Here is an 18771-nt window from a genome sequence, read left to right on the forward strand (position 1 = left end):
GATGCTAAATAGGTTTTTCTCACCAATAAGCCCAAATACATGTAATAAAAATAATAAGCTAATGACATAGACGGATGGTATATCAAATTTTGTTTGTGATAAACAGCCCGCAGTTATTTGTTTGCTCGCTCTGCTATTTCTGATGTTACCTCTCAATCAATCGGGTGATTGACATCATGAAGGATGTGCCCGAAAGGAAAGTTTATTGAATAGCAATTGCAAACGGAAAGTCATTACTCTGTTGATTTATTCAGCTGTGTTCTGGAAAAGCAATCCAAAAGTCTGTATAGCAAAATGTTTCTTAAGTCAGTTTCCTTATCTAGAAACCTTAAGTTGTGGATTCAACGCTAGTATTTTCTTGAGAGCCAATAAATTAAGCTTACAACGTCAGAGTCAACAAAGCCAATATAATTAAATGACTTTTACTGCAGCCACAAAAGAATTTATTTTTCTTCATGCAGTAAATGAATACAGAGAAAATATTGTAGTAATTTATGAACATATTACAAAATAAAATAAAATAAAATAGAATTTAAAATGTGTTTAATGACTTTATAATTTTTTTTGAAGTTTAAAAAGCATATGGTTCTTCAAAGAATTCACAATTATTTTACTATAGAACTTTGTTATTTGTGATTCTTTTATTTTGTATTTTTTTAAGTGTAGCTCTTCTCACTCCCATAAATATCTATTTCGTATGCTTTGACCATACGCAGTCAAAAAAGAACTATAAAAAATTGAAAGCAATTTGCCAAGAAGAAAAGCGAAGGAAAAAGAGGAAAACTATGTGTGTAATAACAGAGGCGAAAATTATTTTTCTAACTCGCAGTGGGAAATATTTGAGGAAGAAAAAGAAAGGAACGCCAACTGCAATATCGCGCTGTCTGCATATAAATTTCGGTTAGGCGACACAAAAGGGAAAGAGCCGGGGGAAAAATGCGTCTGATAAGGATGAAAATAAAATGCGATAATTTTTTCTCTTTGCGCAAATGCTTTTCACGGAACGGACAGTTTGTGGGTGATTTTTTGGGGGGGAGGGGAAGAGGGGGGACTAGAGAATTTCAGCGAGGGAATGACAAAGTATCGTGCCAACAACAAAGCTTAAGTCATAAAAAAAAGTTTCCTATGGGGCGTCAACGAGACGAGTTCTCTCCTATTTTCTTGGTATTTTTTTTTTTTTTTTTTTTGGTTTGGTTTGGAATTTTCCTCAAGCCAGTTGCCTGATTGCATCCAGCAAAGGAAAATTTAACAACACGACCAAGAAGACAGTCTTTATTTACCCCCTCCCGTGGCAACGAAATCTGTTTACAAATTTGATTTGCCTGCCACGCCCATCGCAATTAGGGCGAGCGAAAAGCCCTCGCAAGATTCACACACTGAATCACTGGAGGCCTACGAAACAGGGGCGTAACAGGTGTTTTTAGGGGGGTTTAGGACCACCCTGTATATCAAATTATTTAAAGAACAAAACAATTTTATTATGATAAGGTTTTAAGATAAGCTTTATCTCTATCTCTAAACTTACAAGGAAACTCTACAATAATTGTTGCAAATTATTTAATCATATTTGTCATGCTTCTAAAGTCAAAAATATATTGTTAATAAGTATTAGAATCCTAGTTTCAATATTCAGATATGTTGTTGTCTTTTTTATAATGCTATACTAAAGATTAAATTATTATTACAAACCAAGTTAAAATAAAAGTTTCATAAAGACTTCTCAGATTGGAAATATTGTAACAGGGTTAAGAAATGATTTGAAGTTCCAAAAAAATCTATAAAACGTTATAAATATTTTATAGATATTATAAAGAGGAGTATCTCTAACCCCTTTTTGATTACGCCACTGTCGATAAAGTAGATATGGTAAAACGGGCCTGCAGTCTTAGTCGCATTGATTGTTATGTAAGCGGCTTATAATTTCTTCTCGCCCGGAGAGCGGCTAAGTGAGATGGGGAAACGAATTTAATTTTTGTTGCCGGGCGTAGCCAAGTGTCGATTGCTGTTTTCCCTTTGGCTGTGTGTGTGTGTGTGTGTGTGTGTGTGTGGGCGGCCTATCGGTATCGTTATCGTTGCTTTTTTGTTGGTCTTGTAAAAATGGCTGTTGGCAAATGGAAAATGTATGTTTTCGGGCGCTTAAAAAGTAAATTATAGATGGTTTGTCCAGTTCCCACGCCCCCTTTTCCTTCCTTGGCCTCCGCCCCCTTCCACTTATTTTCCTGTCGTACATAGTTAGTCCTACTTTGTGGCCGCTGGATAAAGTAACAAATTCACTTGCGAACGAACTCACTGGGTTGTGAAAAAAGTTGTGCTTTTTTTCTGGGAATAAAGACGGGATTAGTGGCCGGGATAGTGAATAGGCCTAATGGATTAGCTTGGGGAGGAGAAAACCGGGGTCAATTAGCCAATTTCTGATGGTCAAGAGATAGGAATATTAGCTAGAAAAAGTTTCAGGGGAAGTCTTTATGGGTTTTTGATATAGAAAGTTTACTTAATTTAATTTAAATTATTTGATTGAAAAAAGAAACTCTAGATTCTTTTACTCATGAATTTATTATTATTTACTATTTATATTTATAAATTTTTTCTGTAACAATTACAATTTCTTTTAAGTATCTAATATTCAATTTACTAACATTTCTGTTTAATAAACCTATTAAGATGATGGAACTCAGCCTTTTTAAAGGTTAATATCAATCTTTCAATGTAAATCTACTTTTAACTTTTCCCTTAATCCCCGCATAACTGATTCGAACGGCAGTTAAACAAATTTCATAACCAGCCGGGTCTTAAGACGCAAACCCGCTTTCCCGCTGCGGCGCAGAAAGAAACGATTTTCACTGAATTATTTTCACTTTTCATCGTAGGCCGACTCGCTGAAAACGAAAGTGAGGCAGAGTCAAATCCCCGGCGACCATCGAAGTGGAGTCTCGAGTGAAGTCGACTCAAGTGATTGCATTGTTTTCTGCGGCCGAGTACACGGGGATATTAGACATTAGATATTAGATAGGCCTACAGACACCGAGACCCGATGAGCTCAACTCGAAGTCAAAGTCGGGGAATCGAGCATGCTGATGAGTTTGGCCTACTTTCACTTTCATTTTCTAGTTTCGGCCTGCAAGCGTAATCATTTTTTGTTTTTCTCTTTTTTTTGTTGTTGTTGTATTTGTATTTTTCAGCGTTTCAGCGAGCCGGTTTTTCCAGAGAGCCATGAAGTGAGAGACCCACTGACAATGAAATAAAGTTGTTTCACATTTCATGGCTGCTGCACTGGCAGCAAAAACCAAAAAAACAAAAAACTATTTCATAGGCCTACGAAAAAAAACGTGGAGAAGTAAAGCAAAAAGTTAATTTCAACCTGAGTTGCCATGGAAAAATGTTTGGGAATTACTCATCACAACGCGGGCTTTGATGGATTTCCCATTTTTCTTGCCACAGTCAAAGTTATTAAACGTTTTTGCTCTCTCAAGTGCTGAGTCTACACTAGACTACACACAACACTTCACACATTGCTCACTTTCACTATTTTTTTTCAATGACAATTAGTGGTAACAAAATATTAACACCAAGCTTGGTGCTTCATTCACGTTTCTCATTTTAATTGCGAATAAAACGCTTTGAATAATATTATTTTAATTGCTTTTACTAGCGGTTCAGTGTTATGATTTTGTTAAATCAAAACCGAAGAGTAACTGTACTTAGACTTTAAAAACTTTTAATTATTAGTTGGGACTGAACGGTAATATGATTTGCATGAGTGCTCCATGATTTGTGTTTAATTGGGGGAAAAGTTGGGTAACCGTGGGTGAAAAGTGAGGAAATTACCTGAAAACTCAGTGGAATATCAACCAAAAACCAACCGAGTTTTAATCAATGTTCGATCAAGCAACGAAATTAGATAAGCCAGCCATTAACCCATGGTTGCCATGCGCCCTTTTTATAACCGAACTGCTTTCGAAATCAAAATGGCACTTGCCTTATAGACCTCACCTCGGATAAATGTATACATATATCAAAAACCAATCGAGTTCGTTCGTTTAACAATAAAACCGAGGGCGAAAATAAAATCATAAAATTTGCCACATAATTCCCACTCGCACACAATTTGAGTTAAACTAATAAAAAAGAGTAATAAAATCAATTTCAATCAAAATACCAAAGTAAAATAAATACCAGCGAAAAAAAGGAAAATAAATTATGAGCAAGGAGCCGCCAAACAAAACGAGAAGCGGAGACACCACAAAAAAAGTCCAAAGAAATCGGGGGGCCATAAATCAAATGCCGAAATATGCGACAAATATTATAGGAAATACCAGTGAATACTGGGGAAAAAATGGGGTCAGTTGGAGATAGAATGCAGTCTCCGCAGAGAGAGCAAAAATAAGATACATACTTGTATCTTTTCCTCTGTATCTGTGAGATTTTCGGACTAGAGTGTGCAATTAATGGTTTTGCTGGGTGGCAGCCGAAAGAAAAAAAAGTAAAACACACAACAGGCGTGATGTCGCAATATTCAATGAGCTTCTAATGACTGGCACATGGGTGTTAGGAGCACAGTTATAACATTTCAGATTAAATGTCTAGCCCAGACAGGCGAAAAGGGGGAGGGGAGGGAGTGGAAAGGGGAGGAAGAGAAAGGAGCCAGCCACTCTGTGATAAATGAACGTTTTTTTCCATTTCGAGTACATAAACCTAGTTGAGGAGCAGTCTTTTCTGCTAATTATTAAATATTTGAGGGGATTTAATTAGTATTTTTATTTGGCTGCAAAGTGGAGGCATCAGCAAAAGATTAACCAATTAAAAACAACAAAAGAAATCAACTGCATATCTGCCTAATTATACTTTGAGTATGTAATTTGTATTGCCTAATGAAATTGTTTAACAATAACTTTAAAGCCTAAGCTTTAAGCCAAAAAAATCCTATTATGCATCTTGAAATATTATATGCATTTCTGAACCGTTTTTGACCGTATGAAATTAACACATTTTTAATAACATAATCTCGATGGTACTTTTGAAAATAGAATTTTTTAAAGTAGAAGTTTTAAAGTGATAAACACAAATTATTTTCTAATGAAAGCCAAAGTCACGTTTCCCCAACCTAAGTTTAGTTTTGTTTGTTCCCCATCTAACTGCCATTGTTTCGTCCAATTTACCTCATTAGCCATAAGGCTCCAATCCGAACCCCAACCTGAAGAGCCCCCCTATATCCCCTCTACTATATCCCAACTTACCCTGCATTTTCGGCTGCAGCAATTGACATCTGTTGTTGGGGCTCATCTGTTAGCCGCAGCGTTAGATGTGCCCTTCGTTGTTTTTGTTGCTGCTGTTGTTGTTGTTGCTACTGATGACGATGTTGTTGCTAATTTGTTGTTGCCGTTGATTTGATGTCTGCACACAAAAGTCGCGAACGTAAATGAAACACTGCAAAAGAGGAAAGGGGAAAATAAAAGGAAATTTTATTAACATGTTTTTTTTTTGGTTGCTTTCGTACATCTCTTTTGTTCATACATTTTACAGTATTATTTTTAACAAAACGCTAGGCTTGACATAAGTTGCCGCACTTGAAAACAACACACACACACACTCATACACACATACAGACACACCGAAAGAAAAGAGAGCCCGAGAAAACAAGAAAAACTGGCAAAAGCAAATGCCAGCTGGCCACTTGAAGACTCAAGTTACAAGAAACACTTAGGGCCAAAGCCGAGCCCCCTTTCTCCATCATCATCATCATCACCAACCGCCTGATGATGAAAACCCAAAAAAAAAAACCAAAACAACAAAAACAAGCAAAATGTGAAGAAAACCCTAGCAAACCCAAGACGAAATGAGTAAAAGGCGCCAAGTGTGTGTGTCTATGCAAGGTGAAGGGAAAAGTGGGGCTGGAAAATCTGGAGGGGGTGGTGGGGGGTTACTGAGGTACTAAGGCCCCTTTTGTGTTGCCGAGGGCCCACTGCAGTAGGTTCCCCCATCCGCCTCGCCTTCCCCCAAGCATTTTTCGGCAGGCAAGGGTTAAGGTTTAAGCCTAAATGTATCTAAAAACTGATTCAAAGAAAAAAAAGGCCACGAGAGGCGGCAGACAATCAAGGGTGTTGGCAAACTGAATTGCCTGGAAAGGTTCCCTCTACTAAAGGGTTTTTCTAAAGCGATTAATCTAACAAAAAAGGTGCAATAATTATAATAATTATTAGCTATTAAAACAAAAAAACTTTTACTTCATTACAATATCATTAAAAAGTATTAACAAAAGAAGAAGTCTTTTCAAAATTTGTTTTTTTCATAGCTGCTTTGTATCTTATTAATAAAAGTATAACACATAATATTTATTAATGTAATGTAATACATATATACTTTTATTTAAAAAATCTATTTCCTAGCCTGAAAATCCTTTAGTATAATCTCTTGACGAACGAACTCTTTTCGTAAGCTTCTTGTAAACAAACAGCATTATCTTGCATAAGCTGTATAATCTCCAGATTCTGCGCAAATTAAAGTTTCATTTTTCAGATTTCCCTTCGCCACTCGTTTATTTGTTATCGTGTTCATTTTCTTCACTTGGCCAACGTGTCGTATACTCAACTCGTCAGCCAGCAGCCACCACCCAAAAGAGTTTTTCCACACGCATGTAGCATTCTCGTCAGGGAAAATACTTATGCATGTATGCAAGTGTTCGTGGCATGAGGAGAATGCTTTAGTGTATTTGCTTTTTAAACATCAACAACATTTTCTGTTGCCATACGAAGTACACACATACACACTTCTCGCACACACAGATACTCTCGCATACAAGCGAATGAATAAAACTGCAGCAACTGCGACTGCATTGCGTTTTTCTCATTGTTTTTCCCCCCCTTCTGGAGCCCCGAAACTTGTTTATATAATTTCCTGTACGCGTGGCACAAAAGCCAGCACCAGAAGCATAATCTCCCTGTCTTATTCTCTCCCTACATATATACTTATATATATGTATATATATGTATATATAGCTCCATCAAATCCCTCTCGCTGTGGCCATTCTTTTGTCATGTATTTTTGCTGATAATAATAATGCATTTCATTGTTGTTGCTGTTGCCGCTGCTGCTCTTGTCATTGTTTATAATTGTTGCTTTGTACGAGCTTAGCAGATGCATAGATACACATGTATCTAGTAGATACATCGGGCGACGAGTGGCAGCCCAAGAGCAACTTACAAAGTTTGCGATATCACTTCTTCCAGTCTGTTTGTCGCTTGATTGATTAAAACAAGGAAGCGGATCTTTGGTTATTGTATTTCGACACTTGGGCAACAGAATAAGCGAAGTTTACATTTGGTATAATTTGTTATAAAGATTTTCTATATATATTTGAACATTTGTCATAATATCGAATAGTTAGAACAGTAAATCGAGGGATTACATTCTTTGAAAATAATCTTTATTAGGAATTTATTTTTAGAGGGTAAGTATGCATATATTTATTTCTATTCTTCTATTTAAATGCTTATTAATCAGTAAGCTTATGCTAAATTTAAATGCATGTATACTTGGCACCTTTGCCGATATAAAATGGATACTTCTGACATTTAAGCCCAACAATATATACCTTATCAGCCGCTAAAATGCCATAAAGCGTTTCCAATCGATGAACACGCTGGCTGGAAAGGAAGGAACAGCCTTCGGACATGCCACTTCATTAAAAAAGAGATTCAATAAATTTTCACAAAAGCATGTTAATTGAATGCCAGAGCTGACGGCACGGGATGAGATGTTGATATTGATGTGAATGTTGATATTGATGAGCTTGTGTTTTCTTTTTCTTTTTGGTGTTTAAGTTTCATTCTGCGCTTGAAATAGTTTCAACAAGTCGCAGACGCGACGAGAGGTTGGAAAATACGTCGAAGGAAAACAATTTCATTCTGTTTACTTTATTGTCGTCGCGTCGCGTTGAAATTATTTTCTGTGTTTGTGGACTGGACTTTATTTTTATCAGCGGCGGAGACAAGGACAAAATTGTGGAAATCGAAAAAGAGAGCGAGTGAAATGTAAACAAGAAGAAATGCATTTCTGATAATGGTAATGTTTCTTTCCCGGCTCTTTTGGCTGCTTCCCACTTATCTTTTGCTTATTTCCCATTTATTTATAGCTTGTAAATTTTGTGGGTAAACAGAATATTTATTTGTATTTCCGCAACTGTCGAAGGAAATGAGTGATTGAGTGCCGGGAACACAAAAACCAAGCAAATTAGCCACACAAGAAAACCAGCTTAGAATCGTGCTAACAGAAGCCAAGAAGACAAGAGATAACTTGGCCAAGACGATGGCGATGACAACGAGGCAACTTAATACGCGAGTTATGCAACACACAAACACACACACACACACACACACACGTATATACAAACTCACTAAAGAAGCGAAACAGTTGCACAAAGCAAACGGCGATGAAGGCCCAAAGAAACCGGTTTTTGGGCCCAATCGCGAAGAAAAGAAACTTCAGGAGATTCTGCACATTTTACCGTTAACATAATGGCTAAATCACCGTTTAGAAAACCGCGAAGATGACGTTGTAGCTGCGAGGGGGTGGTTGTGGGTGGGAGAGGGAGGGAAGAGCAACTCCAACTCGTGGATACAAAAAAAAAGATTTCAAAAGAATTCTCCATCGCTTCTTCGTTCTTGCCAATTTTTTTTTTCGTTTTCTTCTGCTTCGTATTTTGCAAAAACGTAATTACAGTTGTTGGTTATATTTTTCCCAGACGTGCTTAGAATTAAATTAAATTAAAATTACAGAGAGTGCCGAAAGTTGCTTGCAACAGTCGAGTGGAATGAGAAATTGCCGCGAATGCGCAATTTCCTAAGGGGATTTATAGCTGTTAACCAAAGTTATTATAGAATCACTAATTTTAACCCCTATTTATCCATTCTTTCCACTCATATATCATTAAAACCCAATGATCCACAATAATTAGGGGATAATTCAGTTGAGTAATTTATTAAAATGCTGACAGTTATTTCCCCCTCAAAAAAAAAAAAAAAAACACCGAACCATCTGCAACTCACTTCACAAATATTACGTGACAATTTTTCCAAACATTTCCTATACAAGAACAAATAAATAACCGAAAATAAACGAAAATTGTTTATTGAAGTGCAAGCGGAAAAGACTTGCCCCGTAAATTGTGCATAAGTTATTAACTCTGCAAACAAAAAGATAAACACAATTTTGAAGTACTTGATTAATTGGCTCTTTAGCTAAAATAACGATTGAGAAGAGGAAATAAACCACTAAGTAATTTACTTTACCCAAATAAGAATACATTTTATAAGCTAATCGAACGAGAAGTTGTTGATTTCATCAATTGCTTGTTGAGATAAGCGAAATTCTATTTTATCAGCCAGTTAACTTACAGCAATTGGTTCGATTGTTTTGCAGGTCTTATCGCCTTAAATAATTATTAACATTACTGTACTGACGACTCTGGTTTTAAGGCCAGCCAAACTTCTTCAAAATTCCATTTGTTAACAACTTGTTCCTTCCACACTCGGTGTGCAAAAACAATTTTTCTTCATAATGAGGTCAGTTTAAAATACATAAACTCATTATTCGTATTTTTTTTTTACTTTTTTTGTCGACTGTGTGCGCTCGTGGCTGTGCACACAAACCGTAAAAAAAAAACATTCGGCGTTAAAATTGTTTTATTGTCGCGTACGCAAGAAAACGTACAGAAATGTGTGGCCCAAATAAGGAATACAAGTACAGCAAAAAAAAGGCAAAACAGAAATAACAATGACATATTAATAATGTTAAGTCAATAGAGAAATTTACAGAAATAATATCAACAGATGATAGGAAGAAGGTAAGGGAAAATAAAATGATATGAATAATTGCAGACTTTATGATAAGTTTTAAAAGGTAATTAGTAAAAGGAACATGAATGTATTTTATTTTATTTTTAAAACCATCTTATCCACTGCGTTCTGTAGTTCTGTATACTATAACTGCAGATTTGAGAACCTCTTTTATTATCCCATTGTCAGCTGTTCGAACCTTCGTCGCATAACAATAACCCCGAAAAACCAACTTCAAACACTTTTGGTCGCTCAGAAGTTTATCAACTCGGGAAAGCGCTTCCGCATGGAGGCAAAATGCAGTTGGATCTATGTACTTATTTACTGTACTATCAAATGCTATGGGTCGTGAATTTTCCATGGGTTTCCATAGGGGCTGCCACATAAAACCGAACCGAAACTATCGGAGTTTTGAGGCACATGCTTTGCATATCAGTAGGAGAGAGAGAGCTGGGAGTACAGTAAAACCCGATAGATAGCAACAAGTGGGCAAAATCCGTGTGCTCGGGTTTACGTGCCTGGAATTTACGAGCCACCAAATAGACCATTTGAATTCCGTTTTAAGCCGCTTTCCATAGTTTGCCAGCGGACTCCCCGCAGCTGTTTAAATGCCACTGATAAGCAAAACCGAACCGAAAAGAAAACAATATCTACTCGGGTTTTATTTCGCTGTCGATCCACAGTATACACCGTATGGCTCGAGATTATCCTCAGCACTTGGCCAAATGTTCGTTCAAGTTGAGCAAACACAGCACAAATGTGGGAATTGCCCAGCAAACTGATCAATTAAGGTTAACCCATCCAAAGGTTGCCGGGTGTTAACAGCAACTAAATAACGTTAGCATAAATCAATACGGTTTTGGCCACGAAAAATTTCCCTTCGACACGGTCTGGGACATCGGGTCGTATATTAGGCAAAACCAAAGCATTAATTTTCATACATTTTGTCCGGGCCTAAACTGCTTATTAGCATGCAAGCCGAATGGCTCCAAGAATCATTAAACATCCAGCGGACAGAACAGAGAACAAGAAAAAGAATGTACAGAAAGGCCAAGCCGAATATAAAAATGCTCTTCTAAATGTCTACCAAAAAAATATAAAAAAATATTTCAAAGAACTACGGTAGTAAAAAAATTAAACAATACTTTAATTTCTTCAGAAAACATGTTATCAAATCATCTAAAAAATATCATCAAATCTTCTTAAATTTGCTTTAATTTTTGTATGTCCCGTAAAGTAGCAATAACTTATTACTTTTTTAATAACTCATCATTAAAATGCTCTAAGAGGATCAATTAACCAAATGGATCCCCGTTCCTCAATTCGCTTGGCCATTAGTTCCCCCAGAAGAAAATTGGGAAAACAAAGACGAAAACTCTCATAAAAACTCCCCAAGTAAAAATGACGGAAGCGTTTTAGTTCCTCGGTGGTCAGTTTTAGACCTAAAACCAAAGATAAAAAAAAACGAAATAAAACAAAATGGGCAGAGATTCCAGTGCTGGGCTTTTTGTTTTCAATCAATTCATTAATCACTCGAACCAGAGAATCTGGACAAGAGTTTTTTGTGCCATCGGAGGCTGCTGTTTATATCGCTGCCTTCTGCTTCATTTGTGCCCCGAAACGTGTTAATGTCAAATTTGGGTAATTAATCAAATTAAACGAGAGTGAGCGAGAGGTTGGAGTCTATAGAGTAAGAGGGAGATAGACGATCCACCTAGGAGCTGTCCGCTAATTTTCCATTATTCATTTTCCTTTGGGCACTTTGCTTCCTGCTTCTTTCGCTTGCCAATTGAAATGTTTTTCTTTTTTTTCCATTTTTATTTTCTTTTTTTTTTTTTTTTGCGGAATTGGCTAGTTGCTTTCACTGACAAAATGTCAACGGCTGTGTTGACATTAGCTGCTGGTGTGAAAATTAGTCTCGCTCGTTTAAAATGGAAAATGGAACAAAAACTTCGAGTTGATATTTATACATATGCACGTATTTTTTTTCCTACATTTTCCTTAGGCTGAAAAACTCAGCCATCGACGTTTTCTTATCTCTAAATGTCACGCATTTTTCCATGTCCCGAATTTGGTTGAAATTTTCATTTGTCTGCGACGTTTTTATGCGTTTTTCTCCAGTAAACACATCGCGAGGAAATGTTATTAGTGCGCCATTAAAATAAACATATATACTCCACGTGTAAGTGTGTGTAAATTGTCGTAAACAACAACAATAATGCCGTAAAGGATCAGGAAACGTTGTTAAAGCCAGCCAACTTGTAGTCATAAAACTTAATTAGTTTGGGAAACATTCAGAAGGTAATTCAAGCGAGCATTTTACAGGAAATGAATCAGAAGTTTTAGAGTTGGTAGGAAATATAGATAAAGATTAAGTCAACCATCATTCAAAGTTACTGATATATATTTATAATGATTTGAAGAAATCACAAATGTATATTTGCATGGCTGGTTTTGCCATAAATTACTAAGCTCTGACATCATTTAACCATTTCCATTCCTTCTTTCTTTTTTTTTTTTTTTGAAAACATAAATAACTCACTTACAAATAAGTAACACAAAAACAGCAGGCCCTCGATAAAAGAGCCATCTCCAACTGCTAAGTGTCAGGATTGGGCGGCAAACAAAAAATAAATTTATGAAGTAGGCAACGAAAAGAAACCACCAGCAATCGAATTAAATTTACATAAAAGCAAAATAAATAACACACAAGCACACCACAAAGAGCACATAAGTAGGTATTTGTTTATAGACTGCAGATGTCTCTATTAGAGATACAATCGATTTCACAACCAAACATTAAAGATGACTGAAGTCGGCCAAGAAAATAAAAAAATATTGCATGGAAAGGTATTTCAGCTTGCCAATATTTTGATACTAATCCGCTTTGGGTGTATATATCATTTCATATTCGGGATATATAGTATTTCTGTACATTGTTTACACTTAGATGTAAATTAGTTTTGTGCCTGAAATGGGGCAGAAAATTCCATTTCCAAACGGTTGGCGATTCCATCCAGTTGCTTTCTGCATAATGCGGATGCTTTATACGTACATACTATATACATATCCAAGATATATATCCATACAGACGAATCCATTTGCAATGGCTGCATAAGTGTGGATTTTTTTTTATGGAGCACTCGACTTAAACTGTTACACGTCGTCTGTTCCTAAAAACGTTGGATGGTCATCAAAATATAAAGTAGCAAATTCTTTTCCTACTTCAGCTGGATGATGACGCAGAGAAATATTTATTTGTAGATACTTTTCTGCTGGCGATGCTCTATATTTTTTGTGAGGTATAGTTGTATGCAAATTTATGTGTAAAATAAATGGGGAATACCCAATAGGGAAATAGCAAAGAGGTATTCTACATATCATTCAAAAATAAGTACGAATTGGTAGAACATTCTTAGTTCTCAATCAATATTTCATTTAACATCTGGTGAAACTTAATTTTTTCTATTTATTGAGAGGTATTCAATATTCGTAGAGTAATTTTTTTTATGATTTATTGCGCGTTATAAATTTTTAATTGAATATCAATTTGGAAACTGGAATTTCAGACCAAAATTTGATTGAAATCGGAGGGCTAGAACAAAAAATAAATGAGTTGTTCGATCGGATATTCATTCAACTGCCAGTCAATCAGACAGGTGTTACAGTACCCATTATTTTATGCTTCTATTTTTGGACATGGCTAAATTTAATTACAAATCCCAGTCTCATATTTCAAACAGGCTTCACGAGCTGTGCCAATTTCTTGTATTTCGATTAAATCGAAATGAAATGACATGAAATAGGATAAAATACGCACCATTAATTGCATATTTCAAGGCGCCATTACATGGACACTCATAAAAATCAATAAAGTGCCGCCATTCCCATTGGAAATGAAATGAAGTCAAGTCATGTGAAAAACTGATTTGCTGGAGAATGTATGCGTATATATTTATATAAATTTGTATTTAATTTTGCGTGTGCATCCGAAATTGTTGTGACAAATTTTAAAGGGAATCCAAAGATCCCTTGGGTTCCTTGGAATTTCACAATCTTTTTCATGTCAAATCAAAATGGGAAGAAATATTTTTTTTATTTACTTACATAGTTAACTTATACTTAAAAAAAAAAAAAAATCTATTAAAAGGACTTTTTATTAGATTAAAATTTTAGTAAGATTTAAGGATTATCTCAGGGAGCTTCAGAATTACAGGATAACATGTGATTCGCGAAAACTCAATCCAGATTATCAAGTTCCTTCGCAAACAACCGAAAATAATTCGCTGACAGAGAGAGGAGAAAAACAAACCGGCTCACTTTCAACAGCTGCAAACCCATCGCACAATCAAAAAATCATTCCAAAAATGTGTGTTTTTATTTTCGCATATGCCAAAAAAAGCAAAAACAAGGTAAAAGAAGCCGAGGAGGCAAACGAGTCGTCTAATAATTTGAAAAGAGGCTGGAGAAGCGACCCCGGCTCTCATTGTCTCGGGATTCAAATTATATTGTATGTGTGGGGCTTCCTCGGCATTTTTTTTTTATACATTTTTTTTCGACAGTCAGATTTGAATACACAGCGGTTGAGGGCAGACATAAATCTTGTTTTGATTTATTTATTTGTATTATTCAGTGAGATGTGTCGCTTGGAAAGAGAGAGAAGTCCAGCTATTGGTGCATAGTTTTCAATTAAAAATACGTTCTAGAGATGTGGAAAAGAGACAAAGGATGCTTGATTCCGATGGAAGAATCTCCCGCGTTTTTTGGTGTTGCTGCTTTTTTGGGTACGATTCGTCGTTTTTTCGTTGATGACCTTGAAAAGCTTTATCTAAAAATCGAGTGCAATCAACTTTATAAACACTCACAAACACACCACGCATACACATACACTGGCGCATTGGCGTTTCCCCTACATTTGAAACGCACACTCACACACACACATACACATACCTTACGGGGCTTTGAGAATCGAGAATTATAAAGCGTTAGGTAAAGTCTTTGGAGCTCGCTCTCTCTCTTTCTTTCTCTTTCGCTCTCTCTTTCTGGAGACTCCCGATCCCGAGTATTTGGCTAACCGCACGTAATAATTATTCTAGATGCCCAGGTTCTCAAAGTATCTCACAGTTTGCGAGTATCTGAAGCTAAAGGTGGTCGCTCTGACGTTCGCTGGTCAATCGCCGCTCTTGTTTTCACGGTTTATGGCATCTTTTTGGTTTTGGTTTTGGTTTCGGTTTCGGTTTCTTCTGCGTTGGTAATAGTAGAGTTTTGGCTAAAACGCCTCTGGCCAAACAGCCCAAAACTCGCTCGCTTTTTTTGTATGGGTGTGTTATTTTGGGTTGGGGGTTAGGCAACAGGTAGTAAATAGGTAAGAAGTAAAGTGTACTTTATTCGGCGTTTCCTATCTGCGAGATATCAATGCAGTTAAAACCGGAACTAGACCATTTTTTGGAAAGGAAACACACCCAAAAGTTGGTTAGAAATGTACGGAATGTTTGTTGATTTTGTAGAATATATAATATCTTTTTAAGGGAGTTAAATATAAAGTATGATTTACCAAAACAAATAAGTTTTTAAAATAAAAAGCACGCACAAAACAGAAATATTTTTATTTGATGTTATTTATTTTATTAAATTACTTTTAAGAGTACAAATTTATAAACAAATTCTGTAACAAATTTTTAGAATATACAATCTGAGTTTTCTACAAATTAACCAAGCTTTACTCATTATAGATCGTTCACACTTTCTATACAGTTAGATAAGTCTACACGTTATTACGCAGTTATCTTCAGTTACATCGAACAAAGTTTTGGTTTCTGCTTTCGGATTTGTGACTCATACTTCCTAATCAGTCAAAACTATAGTTTATAGTCACTGTTGTGGGAATTCTCCCCCAAACCCTCCTTCCACCCGACCCATTCAATCACTCCAAAATCAACTAATACTCATAAAACAAACCAGAAAAATACTTTGACAAAGCAAATATTTGGCAAATATAATGGGCATTCCTCAGTCGTTTTCAAATGTGGTTGTTGTTGCTGTTTTTTTTCTGCCTTTCGGATGCTTGCATTAGCCGCAAACACACACTAACACACATTTACACACTCTCAGAGAAAAAACAACACACAGCTTCGGACTGAATGCCTACCAACGATTTTTTTACGCCCAGCCGACGAACCTATGACATCAACATTATTTCGGCCAAAAAAAGCCAGCTGAAAATTATTTATTTCGTATATTTAAATTTCAACAGAGCAATGTGCAAGTAATGAGTGGTAACAAAACCGAGTTGTTTCCAAGATCTCCCAGCCAAAAAGCCGAGATTGTCTTTCGGAGCTTTTCCCTAAACATTTAGACAACGTTGATTGCTCAATTCGCCAGAAAACCAGATGAGCTAATCGCCGGCTGCTTGGTCGGGTTACTCCGACTTTAGACTGGGCCAACTTTGACTTTAGATTTTTAATTAAGATAATTATAGTTGCTTGGCCCAGCCAAGAGTACTAACTGGGAAACAAGAAAAAGGAAAAATAAAATCAAGAAAAAAGAAAAAGAGTGCAGACATCAATGAACGGTTTCCCAAATGAGTTGAAACATTTGGTTTGCTGCTTCCTGCGCAGCTTTTTGGGTGTCCCAAATGTCAGAGTCCGTCAAATATTTGTGGGTCGAACGAGCGTTTTTTTTTCCTTTTTTTTTGCTTATAGACAAACACAGACGTCAATTAGTTAATATGCTTTTAAAAAGGAACCGCACAGAGATCTCGGTTCCCGCTGAATTTCAGTTTTTTTTTGCGCGACTATGACTAAAAACCGAGACACATGACAGAAAGAAATCGCAGATAGACGCTGGGCGAAAGCGATATGGAGCATAATAATCACGCTTCTTTCGGTCAAGTACAGTACGGTTTGAAAAATTCCGCCAAGAGCTTGCAATTTTTTGCAAAATGATTTTGTTATTTTTTTTGTTCGGTAGGTTAAGCTATTATACAAAATAAAATACACGGGGTGCAGAGAAAAATGAGTATCAAATCAAATTCGTTTGAAGAAGCACACACAAACACACGCGAATAGAAATGCCACCAACACTCGGAAGCGTGGAACAATATATGGCATACATAATATTAAAGAAATCGCACCCAAAAACCAAATTGGCATAAACTACGCCGAAAATAAATTGAAATCTAAAAATGAAATTCAAATGCGGCAAACGCCCCAAGAGGAGCAACAACAACAACTACAACAACAACCGCGAAACAACACAACAAACAAATCAAAACCAAAATAAAGCACACAAAAAGCGCAAGCAAAATCCAAAAAAAACAACACAACAATGTGGATAAGTGGATATGTGTGGAGGAAATAAAGAACTAAATATCAAAACATCCAGCAATCGCACTTTCATGCGAAGATACTGCGAAGTCTTCGTTGGATTTCATAACTACATATTTGCATACGAAAAGATCGTTAGCCATTTGTGTTAAGAAACTAGCTAAAGAAACCCTCAAATTAACTATGCAAATTAATATTTGTTTATTTAAAATATTACATTTTATTACTGCAATATATTTCATAGTTAATATATCATCAATTTGCTATTACAACATTATACATAAATTATCTTAAAACAGAAAGAAAATATGTACATGTTTCTCAACAATCTATTTAAATTAAAATTCATTTAAATCAATGAAGGATTTTTTAAAAATATTTAAAGCTATATTTGCTGTAAGATCAGTTAATGTTATTATATTTTCTTTAATAACAGAAACAACGGTAGTGAAAGACCCCAAAATATTATTTCAAGCCATATAACTATGCGTAACCAGCATTAATGAGTTTGATTCCCAAGAATTTCCAAGATGGCAACAATTTTTTAACTACTATTTAAATAGCAGTTAAGAGACCTTCAACACATTTGCGCTCGACTTCAAAAAGAAATTTAAATTATAGCAAAACTCGTGCAGCGGTACGTACAGACACAGAAAACTAAAAAAAGATATATAAAAAAAAAGACAAAATGAGGCATACCGAAACCAGTTTTACCTGGAAAGCAACAAAAATTGGTCTGATATTGTACGTAAGCAGTAATTGAAGTTAACGTAATTATAAACGTAGTCCCGACCAACAAGAATCATGTGCAACACATACAAAACAACAAAAACAAAAACAAAAAGAGGCAACAGCAGCGACTTCAAGTCGAATAAAAAAAGAAGATGTCTTATATACACGACGACGATTTCGAGTGGGGAGAACGTATCCAACTGGCGCGATGGTCAAGCTTAATTTCCCAATTAACATGGAAAACTTCAAAGGGACAAATTCATTTACGCTTCACAGCGACTTTGGCGCGAGGGAAAACGAAGCTCAAACGTAAGTCCAAAAACGTGCGACTCCAAGTTTTTCCCCCAGAGAAAGGGAGAATCGGAGAAGTGGAGACAACTCCCAAGGACTTTTGGGCCAAGGTCAGGAGAAACCCACTGCCAAGGAGCAGTTTCATTATTTTATAGGAGTAGTTAAATACGATATATGCAGTAATAAAACTAATAAATTAATATAAAATTTATATTTATGAAATTAATATACATACACAATTTTTGAGTTTCTAAGTTACTTCAATATGTTTGGATTTAATTATATTTCATTTAAGTACAAATAATTAATTAATGTTTTAAAAAATACTCCCAAATTCCCAAATATAGTTTTAACTCATTCATATTAACAAAGAATTCATTTAAAATTATTTGCTCTTTTTCTTGAAGGTTTTACTTCCAAATTATAAATACTAGAGACACATTAGTCGTAATCTGCTTCCATATATAGTATATGTTCTAATCTTTATAATTATATTACAAATAAATGGAGAATCATTGTTTTTAAGGTTCCACATTGCTTTATTTAATTCCAAAACTATTTTGGTGGTGTTCACTCTCCCTACTTAAAATGCG

At 35.8% G+C, this 18771-nt stretch overlaps 1 protein-coding gene across 4 annotated transcripts in view; it reads right to left on the reverse strand.

The window, feature by feature from the left end:
* LOC108086358 overlaps positions 1-18771 on the reverse strand; it is a 91648-nt gene that overhangs the window by 58181 nt on the left and 14696 nt on the right. For all 4 annotated transcript variants that reach the window (XM_043208900.1, XM_043208899.1, XM_043208898.1 and 1 more), the window contains one exon: positions 5235-5424. In XM_043208900.1, coding sequence (XP_043064835.1) covers positions 5235-5263 — 29 coding nt within the window. In that variant the 5' untranslated portion in view covers positions 5264-5424. The remainder of the gene's footprint in view (positions 1-5234; positions 5425-18771) is intronic.

The sequence above is a fragment of the Drosophila ficusphila genome, unplaced genomic scaffold (genome assembly GCF_018152265.1).
Source record: "Drosophila ficusphila isolate 14025-0441.05 unplaced genomic scaffold, ASM1815226v1 contig_787, whole genome shotgun sequence".
Classification (NCBI taxonomy): domain Eukaryota; kingdom Metazoa; phylum Arthropoda; class Insecta; order Diptera; family Drosophilidae; genus Drosophila; species Drosophila ficusphila.